At 42.9% G+C, this 13,759-nt stretch overlaps 2 protein-coding genes across 2 annotated transcripts in view; both read left to right on the plus strand.

Moving 5' to 3' along the window:
• SMURF1 (SMAD specific E3 ubiquitin protein ligase 1) overlaps positions 1-13,759 on the plus strand; it is a 303,336-nt gene that overhangs the window by 74,316 nt on the left and 215,261 nt on the right. The window lies entirely within an intron of this gene.
• Positions 5,103-13,759, plus strand: part of RNF216 (ring finger protein 216) — a 69,238-nt gene continuing 60,581 nt past the window's right edge. Inside the window, exons 1-4 of the mRNA XM_063143660.1 lie at positions 5,103-5,225; positions 6,915-7,048; positions 9,697-10,524; positions 13,322-13,398. Coding sequence (XP_062999730.1) covers positions 5,159-5,225; positions 6,915-7,048; positions 9,697-10,524; positions 13,322-13,398 — 1,106 coding nt within the window. The 5' untranslated portion in view covers positions 5,103-5,158. The remainder of the gene's footprint in view (positions 5,226-6,914; positions 7,049-9,696; positions 10,525-13,321; positions 13,399-13,759) is intronic.

Raw genomic sequence — 13,759 nt, forward strand, 5'->3', positions numbered from 1 at the left:
AGTTGTTTTATGCTGAGTCAGACCGTGGATCCGTCTAGTCCAGCATTAATCAGGACTGGTTCTAAGTTTGAGGGTCCCTCTAGGTTAGCGCCCCCCTCCCCTTACGGGCTTTCCTGGGAGACAGGCAACAGAATGCTCCGATCAGTGCAGTGATGTCTGGGAGCTGTTTAATTTCCTACAATGCCCTGGAGTGACATACCGATGTTAGCTGTGCTTCAGGTTCTTCCCAACCCCTTCTTCCAGAGATCTTTTTAACTAGAGAAGCTAGAGTTGGAAGCTTTGCTTTGTGCTTTACCTCTGTGCCGTGCCCCTTCACATAATCTAGTTTTTCAAATAAGTCTCCAATTGTTATTGGCTCATAAATATTTTTTTTACAACCGTTCCTGCCTAGGCGTTATTTATTTTAGTTTTATATGGCACATGAATTTTGCAAAGAGTTAAGGACACTGGAATCAGTTGCCTGGTGAGGTTGTGGGCTCTCCCACACTAGAGGCCTTCAAGAGGCAGCTGGACAGCCATCTGTCAGGGATGCTTTAGGGTGGATTCCTGCATTGAGCAGGGGGTTGGACTCGATGGCCTTTTGGCCCCTTCCAACTCTGCTATTCTATGATTCTATGACTGGCCTTCAGGAAGCGTCCAAAGGGCAGTGCGAAAGGTGCTGGCCCTTTGCGGAGATCCGATTATGTCCGGTAATAGTATCAATCAATCAATCTTTATTTACAGTCAACAGACCACCATTACAACATATAAGTACACAGATATAATAAAAATATGTGATGGTAAAGAAGAAGGGATACAAAATCTGTAAAAATGTTAATCATTAGGCTTAAAATAATGATCAGACGTTCATGAGTGGTCTAATGAGAATAGCCGGATTCAAAAATTTGGCCACTTGCTCAGTAATAGGTAATAGTACTTTGGATCTTGGAAGGAAATAGTGTTGGTTTTCTTCAAGCCAATTAAAAAAAAAAGGCGAGTGGAAGAAGGATAGGCTATTGCAGAACAACGCACAATATGGAAATGGGAAGGGGGTTGAAGAAATTAAAATGGATTTTCTTTATTTATTTAGGGCACAACCCTATGCATGTTTAGACAGAAAAAAGTCCAACAATTCCCACCATGCTTCAGCTACCCATGCTGGCTGGGGGATGCTGGGAGTTGTAGGGCGTTTCTCCTGTGTAAACTTGAATAGGATTGTGCCCATTTAGTGGTTTTGTCCCCCTCCTCAGCCAAAAAAGCTCCTGGAGTATGTAGACAAGACAGTCCGTGCCTGCAGGCTTACAGTCTAAAAAGACATCTCACACAAGGAAGGAGGGGTGGGGAGGGAAGAGGGAAAGATTAAGTTGTCTTTCAAGGGGGCTGGTGGAATGGCCCCACTTCCCCTCTCATCTCCCTCTATATATTCCAAATAGTATGAACTACACGGTCAGTCAACAGGATGTAAATCTTAAAAAGAAAAACGTGGTAAAGCTCTTATGGGCTGTATTAGTGGTGCAGGTGGAGACTGGCATGTTTGAATGTTCCTCCACCGAAAGAGATCCCTTGAATGAGGCGTGTGTGTGTGTGTGTGTTCTGCCTAGCTTTCTCCTTGGAATGATTTTTACCTCATGTGCATGGTGTTTTTTCCCCACGGGGCAGCACTGAAATGTTTAAACTCCTACCTGGAGCCCGAGGTGGTCCAGTTCATTTGAGGTATTAACCATTTGTTTTTGCTGCATGTAGAAATACACGAAGTCTTGGTTGCTCCTAGTCCTCCTAATCTTTTCCTTCTGGTTGGCCCAGGCATGCTAGAATTGGATGTGCTTTTAACGTAGGACCCCTCTCTCTCTCCCCCCCCCCCCAGTGCAGCTTAAAGGATGGGATGGCAGTAGGCAGAGGCTTTAATTCTGGGGGGAACTGAGCTGATGCAAGAATGAGGAAGGAATTCTCCTATTAAATGGTGTGTTACTGATACTTCATTACAGGCAGGCTGTGACCTTGTTAACAGAAGGAATTTGTTGCAGGAGGCAGTTGTAACTGCTTTGCTTCAAGCTGGCTGCTGTGGGCATTTGTAGTCAGCAGAGCCAAATGCAAACGAGCTTCCTGGCAGGGAGCATTGGTGGATCTAGCTTCTTTGGAGTTAATGTTGGAAGATAAAAGCTGAATCTCAGTGAGATATCCTGATGTAAACCTCTTCTTTCTTAGCTTTATCTCCTAATTTTTGAATGCTGCATAAAGCAAAAGAATAGGGTTACTTGGTGATGCATCTCCTGGCTTAATTCGGAGTGCTGGCTATGGCCTTTAAAACCCTAAACGGTTTGGTACCAGGATTCCTGAAGCCAGGCTGGGTAGAAGGTAGGTCTTCAGAAGTTTGGGACTCCAACTCCCAGAAGCCCCTGCCAGCATGGCCAATGCTCAGGAATGCTGGAAGTTGAGTGAAAAACATCTGGAGATCTTCTGTCTGCAAACCTCTGACCTAAAGGACCATCTTGCTTCTCCGTGAACCTGCCTAATCTTTGAGATTGGTTGAGGAGGCTCTCCTGTACTGTTGTATTCAGAGGCATAATTGGCATAGAACTTTGTTATTGGTTGTGCCAATTTATGAATCTAGTTAATGCCTCATTATTAATGTATTTTCAGTGCCTTTAAGGATACTCTTATATTGGCAAGCATTTTTAGTTCTTTCTGGCTAGGTTGTTTTTCTGGTACTTCATCAGCTGCTCCGTCCGTTCCAAACTGCTTTTTCTGTGGTTTTAATCTTTAACTTTTAATGTTATGGGGTTGTGTGTTTGTATATCATTACCTATCCTGGACATTCTCAAGGGGAACGGCGGACACATTTTCTTAAATTAAAAAATAGAAGTTCAAACTGGAAGTGCCGAAAGGCTGTCTAAAGAAGGGTGACTTGAGTTGAAAGTCTTAATTGCTGCCATGGTTATTTTGGTCTGCAGTATCTACATCTGTCGAGTTTGGGTGGTGAAAGGACTTCTGTCCCTGTTCACTCTTGAGTCTTGTTTTCTTCAGAGCAGGTGTGAAGTGTCCCTTTTTCATTTGGCCCAGCCTTGTATGTAAGACTACAAAAATTTCTCACCTGGAAATGTCCTTCGTGGAATTGCCAAAATCTGTTGGGCAGGCTTAGTTCTTATGCGCCTTGACTTTGGGGGCAGGAGGGTTGCCTTCTACATTAGGCAGGAAAATGTCTTGGATTCAGCCTTCCGAGGGGAAAATCCCCCACAAATGTAACCTGTCCTTTTTTTAGACTTATATTCCTGGCTGCTGCTCAGGATTCCTTCTCGTTTGATCCAAAGAGGCGACTTCCTCAGACTAGCACTTTGCTCAGTTTGTGATTTTGCTCACTGTTACAAAGGAGTCTTGTTTTTGCAAGGAAGGGTATAAAAATGCCCCATTTTCCGAATTTAAAGTAATTGAGGGCTACGTTCTCAGCTTTTATATCTATCCTGCAAGCGTCTTGGCAATTTCTATACTTCTGTCAAGGAGCAAGCTGATGGAATCCAAGCCTCTTGCATACAATTTGTAACATTTCTAATATGTTTATTCACTGAATTGTGAATATCCAAGTTGAAATTGTCATGCATCAGAGGGTCTTACCGGAAGTCCAAAGAAACTGTGTGTAAACGCTTTCCTCTGCTCCCCTCAAAAAGCTCTTTTCCAAACAATATTGGCAGTTTCTGAAGCAATTAGTGCCAGCTGACTTTTCTGTGGTGCATAACAGGTCTACCTTTTCGGCTTATGATTTTGTTTGGTGCTTTGGTTTCTAGGAACATGGCTGCACATGTACCCAGTGTTCTAATTTTTTTCTACTCTCTTAAACGATTGCCCTGTGCTAGTTTCTCGCCCTGCAGGTCTGAAAACTTTTGGTTTCAGTTCCCAAGAAGCAATATTAGGTGGCTTAGTCAGGTTTTGCAGCTTGTAAACGGATTTCTCATAGCTGGGATTCAGCAGAAGTTTCAGTACAGTTAGCAAGTGTTTCTTCCTCCTTTGACTGGAAAGTTTGTTTCAGCAGTAGAACACATTCCATTTAAACTATATGACTTTTCTGCAGGGTGGATTTGATTTGAATCAATTTGATTTAAGTCACTACTCAGAAAGACTCGATTTAATCAAAAGTGCACTCTTCCTCACTATATTTTACACAACTCATAGTTACCAAAGTCTCATTCTTGCTGGTATAATCTTAATATTTACAACCAGATGAAAGTTTCCTTTTTAGAATAGCAACTTTTCAGATTAGTTTTAATCTTAGCTTCTTGTGCAGTTCTGTTCCACTCACAACAATCTATTCATTGAACTTTTTGAAACTTAGCACTTAAGAAGTAAGGGCTTGATTCTGTTTCCATAGATTTGCAGAGGAACAATGGGATTGTGATCTCTGCAGACACAAATTCACAGTTTTGAGAACTGTAAAACCAAGCATCTGTGATAATATCTTCTAGACAGAAAAATTGCCTATTAATCTTACAGAAACCTCTGGAAGAGCATGACATTGTGAATGGATTAACGGAATTCATTTACCAAAAAATTTAAACATTGCATGAATATACAACCTCATGCTACATAATTAAAAACTAATCCTTATTTCATGATGAATAACCTTTGGACTATAATGTATCTTAAATACAAAACTGTCTTTACATAGATGTTTCCTCAAAATGCATTTTATTAAAAAAAAATCCTCAAAATGCATTTTATTAAAAAAATAGATTTAAATAAAAAAATCCGATTTAAATTTTTTAAAAATCTGATTTTTTTTTTAAAAAAATCATTGATTTGTATCCACCCTGCTTTTCTACATCCAGCTCATAGGCTACTGCTTATGCCAGAAAAATAAGAGTTTGCAGTATTGCGTTCAGTGTAAGAAGAATGTACAGCGCCTAGCTCCAGAAAGCAAAATCACCTTCGCACAAGGGTGCTGCAATATTTTGCTAATTCATCTAATTCATTAAATACCCTTTTGATTGAAAAAAAATCCAAAGTATCTGCTGCTGAACGTAATAAGATGAGAAAAAGCTAGCCTTGTTTAAAGCTATGTCTGTAGGAATCATTATCATGTGGAAAAACCAGGTGTGTGATCATGCTGGTCTCTTGTCCTTTCTAGGTGCTCTTGGAAGGAGTGAGTGCCATGCTTGGGTGTGGGCTCTTGCGTGCATAGCTTTCTAACATGGAAGAGGGAGGTGGAAAAGAAGAAGTAATTGACTTGAATAGTTTCCGGAGCCACCGAGGGAAAGGTAAATAGCTTATTTTCTGGTCCTTACATTTTCTTTACTTGGGGTTGGTAAAACCATTGAATTATATTGTATACAAAGGTAGATTTCCAGATGTTTTGGACCTCAACTCCCAGAAGCCCATCCCACCATAGCCAATTGTCAGGAATGCTGGGAGTTAGAGTCCCCAAAAATCTGGAGCTCTATTTTGTGCCCACCTCTGTTGTATGCAATAACCTGTGTTTCGCACAGTCTGCACCCCTCTTGGGAGATGTCAGTCCGAACTAACTTTAAATGTGAATGTCTGTATGCAACTACCACACATCAGAAAATAATTACAGGGAAACTAGAACATTCACAGCATCAATAAAAACAATGCCTTTATTTGGACCAACATCCGCAATACAGTAGGTCACCTTTTTCATTACACAGAACATTTCCCTAGGTTGGATGTTCAAGAAAAACATAAAGGAGAAGACATACCTAATTTTACTACTTTATTGTTAACCCTTCCCCCCCCCCTTGAATGTCTAAGCTGAGGAAATACTCTTGTCTATTTCAAAAACCCTCCTGTTACATTGACCCTGTTCAGATGACAAGCTAAGCTACAGTGGTTAAGCATTTTGAGCTAAACATTAGGGCTTAGCGTGTCGTGTGAACCATTCCTAACCACGATGGCTACATAACTACGGTTTAAACACATTCACTAACCACTTGCTGCAAAACAGTTAGTGGCCTAACCATGGCTTAGCGTGTTGTCTGAACTGTAACGCGGCCCTTGAGGGCTTCTCCAAAATGGAACTTGACCCGTGGGCTGGAAGAGCTCCTGCACTCATGCTCTACCTCTGCACCTCACTAACTCTCTTAAGAGCTAAAAAGACGGAACGTTGCACCGGTTCCACTTTCTCAGTTATTCAGTGGGATAGCAAAAGTAATTGCTGTATATCTCAATCCAGGTCCAGCCTGGATTGATTGTTGTTGTTTTTTTACAGATGACTCCTGTGCTAGAATGGGGATGTGGTGAGCATGGTTACCAAGGGCACCCAAATTCATAGACACCTGATACACAAGGCTGGTAGCATACGTCTTCTTCCCAGTTGAGGAAGTCCCATGTGGGCTTTGCCCATATGGCTCTAGTATTCTTGCACTTCCTGCTTCAGTGTAAGATTGTACCACTGCAGGTCTGTGTGAATGTGGTCTCCATGGGCTGGAGATGGGTAACAGAAGCTACACTGCACTTTGTAGTGCTTGTCAGCTGGAGCCGTCAACCTTAGTAGTTTTCCACGACCTTTAGGTGCTACCGCAAGGAACCAACCATATCCCACGTGGCTCTTTCCCATTTTGGGGAGGGAATTTACTGCAGTTGCCATATCTCTAAATAATCTTCTGCCATCTGCGGCAGCCTTCTACTGACCTCCTGATGCAAATCGGGACAGTGGCATCTTTGCAGCATTAAAGATGTGTGTGTGTGTGTGTGTGTTTGTGTGTGTGTGTGTTGCATCTTTGGTTCTGACAAGTGTTGAGATTGCGCTAGCGGCAGGCTCCAATAGAGTGGGTGCTGTTGAGTCCCTCTTGCACCTCATTTCCATGCAAACACATTTTACAATGCAAACTCAGAAAGCATAAGTCTGTAGTCGTACGGACTGAAGAATACATATTTATGAGCTGCTGCAGACCTTCAGCTGGTAGATAAATTTGTTCTCCTTCCTTTAGATAGGATTAACCACAGGGACGAGGGGCTTATTACCATATCGGATTCCTCGGATGAAGACGTGCCTGTGATGCTGGACCTACCTGTTTGCCGGCAGTGGGGAGATGAGGAAGATGATGATGTCATCTTGATGGAGGTAACTCTTCCTACCCACCCCTCCGTCATGGCAAAATTAAAACTTGGGATCGTCGTTGAATGGGCAACAGTAATCTACTGTCCAACTTGTAGTCCTTTTTTGGGGGGCTGGGGGCAGGGAGGGTATGTTTATTTTATCAAGGAAAAAATGGTTGCATTTAAAATGTAAATTCAAAAATAAGGATTCTAGATGAATAAATGTAGAAGGAAAAGACTGTATGAGTTGCATACCAGATTATTTTTGCCCATTAAGAGTCTCCCAAGTTTGAATTTAAAAAGTGTTTGATCCAACTTTCCGCTAGTGATTTAGGCAGCTTACCCTGATATAACAGACATTATAATAATACACAAAACCGAGTGTTATCCCCTGCCACACCCCTGTAAAACATTAGCAGCATAAATCCAGCTCCCTTCTCATATTCTGCATTCTGAAGTCATTTTCACTCTTCTTCCAAATGACTTGGAATTTTATGGGGAGGGGGAATAACTGTCGCATGGAGGAAAAACTAAAGCTGCAGCGACAGCGAAGGGATGAATTTCTGGGGCCTGTCTGTTTGTGCAGGCGAGTAATCCCCTTAAGGCGACCCTTTATTGGTCTACAACAGTGGTTCCCAAACTTTTTCAGGTAACCGCTGCCACCACACAGGCTCTGAACACCAAGCCTGGCCACGGCTACTCCCTGCTCAAGCCAAGCACCACCGCTTGATACGCCTGAGGCAAGGGATAAAAACCACCTTCCTCCAAACTATGTGGAGAAAGGGGTTTAAATGGAGAAGGATTTCAATATATAAAATAAAACACTGTGTGTTATATGTGCTGAGGTGAATGATTGTCAGAGTGGGTGCTAAATGTGTAAACTTCAAATGATAAATGCCAAACAGTCATGTGGGATTTTTGTGGTAGTTAAAAACAAAATAATTAAAATTTATTTTTAAAAGTTCACAAGTTTTGTTTCAAATAAAACATTTAAAACCCCTTTTGAAACCTTTCATCCAATCCTTTCACTCATTCACATATGCACTTTCCTTTTTCTCACACAATCAATCTTGAACTTTATTATCAGTATTGATTAATATACATCAAGTACGTGCACACCACACTCTAAAGATACCACTCTCTACACTGACCCTCAAATTTCCCAGGACTTAAGTACCCTAAACACAGAGAGCACTAAAGACTCTAAGAGGACCTAACAAGTCCCCCACAATCCCCTCCGTCCTTCCCTTATATATCACTCCTCCCCCCTCCCAAGGCATTCTAACTCCGCCCACTCAGGCCAACGTTCTAAAACTCACAGACTTACAAACTTCAGACATACATTTGGGAACTGATTTGTGGGGTGTAACAAACTCGTGCCCAGTGCCCCCTACCCTACACTATAAAAAACATTATTCAGAATAGTGGTTTTCAACGACCCACTATGGAAGATAATTTATTTATTTATTGCATTTCTATACCGCCCAATAGCCGAAGCTTTTATAATACAAAATTATAAAAATAATAAAAATTATAAATAACAATAAAAATTATAAAAATTATAAGTAAAATTCAGAACAGTAACAATTAATTGAATATTAATTCAAAATCCAATTGCATTTTTTTTAGTTTATTCAATTAAGCATAATTGATGAACTTGATCCAGTGATACCATCTTTTCAAAGTCTGACAGTCATTTAGCAAGAATATTAGATATCACATTTAGTAACTAGGGTAGAGTACCTCACTATTCTGTAAATTCTTAATGTGATGGATGGGCTTCTTAAACGATATTAATACATGTGTGGATTCTTCCCCTATATGGCTTGGGACCAAACTACCTTCTCCCATAAAATTGTTCCTGGGTTTTAAGATCTTCTGGAGAGGCGCTTCTCGGAAAAGACCACCTCGAGCGCCCCCTGCTGCCCCTTTGCCTCTTAATGGCCCCCTATGCAATCCCACCCACCTCCAAGGGGGCAGTACTGCCCACTTTGGGAACCACTGGTCTACACCCTCTCCCATTCTTCTGCTCCCGCCTTTCCCCTTTATCATTCGTTCCTCCCCACATGCCTTTCTATATCAGCATCTCCCCACCCCAAACAACTCAGGGCCACCTACTTCTCTCTTTTTTAGAGCATCTCCTAATGTTGACAGTTGCAATCCAACACATCTGGTTGGGGAAGGCTGTTCTAGAACAAGGGTGGGCAGAATGTAGATCTCCAGATGTTTTGGAGTTCAGCGAGATCAATGCAAGATGATGAGTGGTCAGGAATGACGTCCAAAACATCAGGATAGATCTGTTTTCTGCCCACACCTGTTCTCAGGCATGCTGTTTTCCAGAACTGGGATGTAAAATCCACCAAGCATCTCCAAAATAGACTGTTTAAAAACAAATGGGGAGGCAGCTAATCAATCTTGAGTCCGAACTCAGACATTTTGACAACACAGAGCTTCCAGGGTAGCTTGGAGGCCCGTTGTCAGGCCCAGAGGCATCACTATTGGATGTGACATCCGAACCCAGAACTCTGGATTTTTGAGTGACAAGGAACCCAGAGTTTTAACTCATGGTTTGTCTGGCACAGTCCCACCAATTCATGGCTTAAACAATCCATAAATTGGCATTCTGTATGAACCGGGCCTTTGATTCTAACTTCTGTTTGTCTCCTTTGAAAGACGGCGACAAAGAAGCTTCTGCGTCCAAACGTGATCAGGCCAGCTGCTCACTGGCAAAGCGTGAACAAGTCAGGGGAAGGAGGTTCCAAGGGCGAGGGAGCTGCAAGCTCTCACGATGGGCAGAAGACAAGGTGCTCTCCTTTGAGGCTTCATGGTGCTCGCCGGAACTGCATCAAGGGAAGCAGCATGGCCCCGGCCAGACACGAGAGAGAGAATGAGGTCTTGGAGCTGCCAGAGTCCCCGGAGCCTATTGAGCCGAGGGAGGTGGCCGGAACTCTTCCGGAGCCTGGGCCCAGCGTGGCTCGCATGAGAGAGCCAAGACCCAGCAATGAAAAGGAGGTCATTAACTTGGAGGAGGTGGTCTTGGTAGCTGATCAGGAAGGGCTGGACCAGAAGGACCGGGAACGGCAACCGAGGCTAGTGCCTGCACTGGGAGGGACGGTCAGGTGCATCCAGGAGAACACGCGGCTGGATCATCCTTACTTCCAGCCCGCTGAGAAGGAGGCCCGGACTGTGGTGGACCTCCTTTCTCCTCGGCAAGCGCCTTTGGAAATAGAATTGGTGCCACTACCAAGGATGTACCAAGAGGAGATCCCTGGGCCTGCTTTTCCTAGGCCCGAGCCTCAGCAGGATGGGATTCCAGGCCCTGCTTCTCCTCAGCTGGCTCATCCGCCAGAGGAAAAGGGAGACCAGCAGCTAGCAATAAACGAACAGGCGGGCCCGGCTTTTCCAGTCCAAGGGACGCTGGATCCTAACTCCGGTGACGTCGCCAAGCATGGTGCTGCTCAGCTGGACAAAGACCTCATCGCTTTGCTCATCAGAGAGACGGTGAGTGCGTGGCCAGGTCACTGGGCAGGGCTCATGCACAATGGGGGAGGCGGCAGAGTTGTGGTACGAGAGGCAAGGAGGCACTGGGGACCGAAATGGGACTCGTTATGCTGGTTATTATTATTATTATTATTTATTTATATAGCACCATCAATGTACATGGTGCTGTAAAGAGTAAAACAGTAAATAGCAAGGTTCACATCCCCAACCCTTTTTCTTTGTACGTTGTGTCTTTTTCTTTCCTTTTTTTAAAGGTTACAAGCCTGTGGGCTGAGATTGTCTTGTTTAATGATTGTAAGCTGCTCAGGGGAGTGGGATGCCATGTTTTCAATAAATACTGATAGAATATCTGAATGGGTAGAAAGGTTAGGATACAAATCTTTTAAATTTATGGAACAATAGGATTGCATACTTGCCTTCGCTCAGCATCCTCTTTCACATGGGCCTCGCCTCCGATTCTTGTAATGACTCATTCTCAGTCAGGTTTTTTTATGTGAAATTTAACGCGCAAGTTAATTGGAGTTAAGTTACAGCAGGCTTGTAAACTAGCCGCTTGTCTGGTTGGTTGTGATGAGTAAGAATTGCCTCCAGGTAGGGAAACTTTACAAAAATTGGTGGTTCTTTTTTTTAAACAAAACAAAACAAAACTTGTACATAAATGTGTAGACCAGCCTTCCTCAACCTGGGGTGCTCCAGATGTGTTGGACTACAACTCCCAGAATGCCCCAGCCAGCTGCTGGCTGGGGCATTCTGGAAGATGCAGTCCAACACATCTGGAGCGCCCCAGGTTGAGGAAGGCTGGTGTAGACAGAGCAGACACATCACTAAAAAAAATCATTCTGCCACTGTTTGCAAAGTTGCATTGTAAGTACTGAAAATGCAGACTATGTGTGTTGTGACACATCTTGCCCTGGGTTTGTCCCAGAGAGACAAAGTAAAACAATGCTGCTTTGTGATGCGTTCTACAGGTCCTTCTCTCCCACCCTTTCCCAACTCATTTTATTGGTGATTTATTAAACAAAAGTAGGACTGTTGCTCAGTAAAAGACAATTTAGTTGAATGAGTGTTTGATGGGTTACTAGCACCCAATGAGATAATCCCATGAAGTTGATTGGTGAAAGATTCAGGACAGATAAAAGGAAGACCTTTACACAGCACATAGCTAAACGAGGGAGTTCGCATAATTAAACTATGGCTTTAAAAGGAGACTGGAATTTCCATGGAGAAGAAGGCTATCAATGGCTACTAGTCCTGATAGCTATGTGCTACTTCCAGTATCAGAGGCAGTAAGCCTATATACACCAGTTGCTGGGGAACATGGGTGGGAGGGTGCTATTGCACTGGTTTTCTGGTTGTGAGTTCCTGGTTGACAGCTGGTTGGCAACTGTGTGAACAGAGTGCTGGACTAGATGGACTCTTGGTCTGATCCAACATGGCTCTTCTTATGTTCGTATGAGTTGTTTTTCTTCCGCTGGTTGGATGTGTGCTTAGTTGATGAAAACGGGCTTTGATTGGCCAGCTCACTCAATCAGTTAAAAGTTGCAGTGCCAGATTTACTCAGAATTTCTTGCCTCAGTCTAATTTTGCTGTCTTGGTCCATACATTTGATGAAGGATGTGGTTTTATTTCATTTGTATTATGTTTGAATACTGATATCTGTTGTACACTGCCATAGAATCCAAGAATGGAGGTGAGTTGTTGTTGTTTTAGAAATCAACAACGAGATCACATTACGCCAGTCCTTTTACAACTTCATTGGCTGCCAGTCCAGGTCCTGGCCCAATTCAAAGTGCTGGTATTGACATTTAAAGCCCTAAACGGTTTGGGGCCAGGTTATTTGAAGGAACGCCTCCTCCCATATGTACCTACCCGGACCTTAAGATCATCTACAGGAGCCCTTCTCCGTGAGCCCCTGCCAAAGGAAGTGAGGCAGGTGGCTACTAGGAGGAGGGCTTTCTCCGCTGTGGCACCCCGGTTGTGGAATGAGCTCCCCAGAGAGGTCCGCCTGGCGCCTACATTGTACTCCTTTCGTCGCCAGCTGAAGACCTTTTTATTCACTCAGTATTTTAACACTTAATTTTAACTTAAATTTAAATTATACTGTTTTAACTCTGTATTTTAACCTTATATCAATTTTGCTGCGTGGTTTTATCCTGGTTGTGCTTTTTATATTGTATTTTGTTTTTGTGTTTTTAACTTGTTGGTTGTTTTATGATGGTTTTAATTTTTGTGAACCGCCCAGAGAGCTTCGGCTATTGGGCAGTATAAAAATGTAATAAATAAATAAATAAATAAATATTTATATACAATCTATATTGTATAGATTCCAACTCTGCTATCCCCTTCCAACTCTGCTATTCTATGATTCTATACCTAGGGAGGTTGTGGGCTCTCCCACACTAGAGGCCTTCAAGAGGCAGCTGGACAAGCATCTGTCAGGGATGCTTTAGGGTGGATTCCTGCATTGAGCAGGGGGTTGGACTATTCCTTGTAGCCCCCTTCCAACTCTACGATTCTATGATTCTAAAGATCATCAGCACAATCTAAAGATTCTAGATGACTAACAACATCTTTAAAACAATGTTTATAGAACATGCTCCTTTCTTAGCCTATTCCAAGGGTTGGGTATGTGCAGCTGATATGTAGATACGACACTGGGAAGACTTTAATATATAACTGCTGCCCTGTATGGATCGAAAGATGCCCCCTGCTACTGTCACTTTAAATGTGAAGTTTTTGTGAACTGCTAGTCAATCCAAATGGTATTTGTCTCTCCCCGTCCATCTCCCGAATCCAGGAAGCAAGGTTTCCAGATGCAACGAGAGACTACATTGAAGAACTAATACAGAGCAAAAACTGCTGTGACTTAAACATGTAAGTAGCCAAAATGTTTGCGGCACAGTCATAATCCTATGGATGATGCTTTAAAATGTACAACTGAACTGAGAATTAAATATTACTGCTGCTGTTTTGAAAGTCTCGTGCTGCTCTTCTAGTTGTGTTTTAGATCATTTTAAAAATTTCACCTCTTAAATCTTGAGGACCTTTCGGCTGAAATAGACAAGCCTGTTGTAAATTTCACTTCCCTAATGGAGCAGGAATGGGATTCTCGCTCCTTTATTAGCTGCCTATTAGTCCACTCTTTAGTTAGCGCCTCTAGGCCAGGGGTGGGGAATGTCTTTCAGCCCCGGGGGGCCAGATTCCAATTTGCAAAGAGTCTTGGGGGCTGCATTCC

The sequence above is a fragment of the Elgaria multicarinata genome, chromosome 17 (genome assembly GCF_023053635.1).
Source record: "Elgaria multicarinata webbii isolate HBS135686 ecotype San Diego chromosome 17, rElgMul1.1.pri, whole genome shotgun sequence".
In the NCBI taxonomy this organism is placed as follows: Eukaryota; Metazoa; Chordata; class Lepidosauria; order Squamata; family Anguidae; genus Elgaria; species Elgaria multicarinata.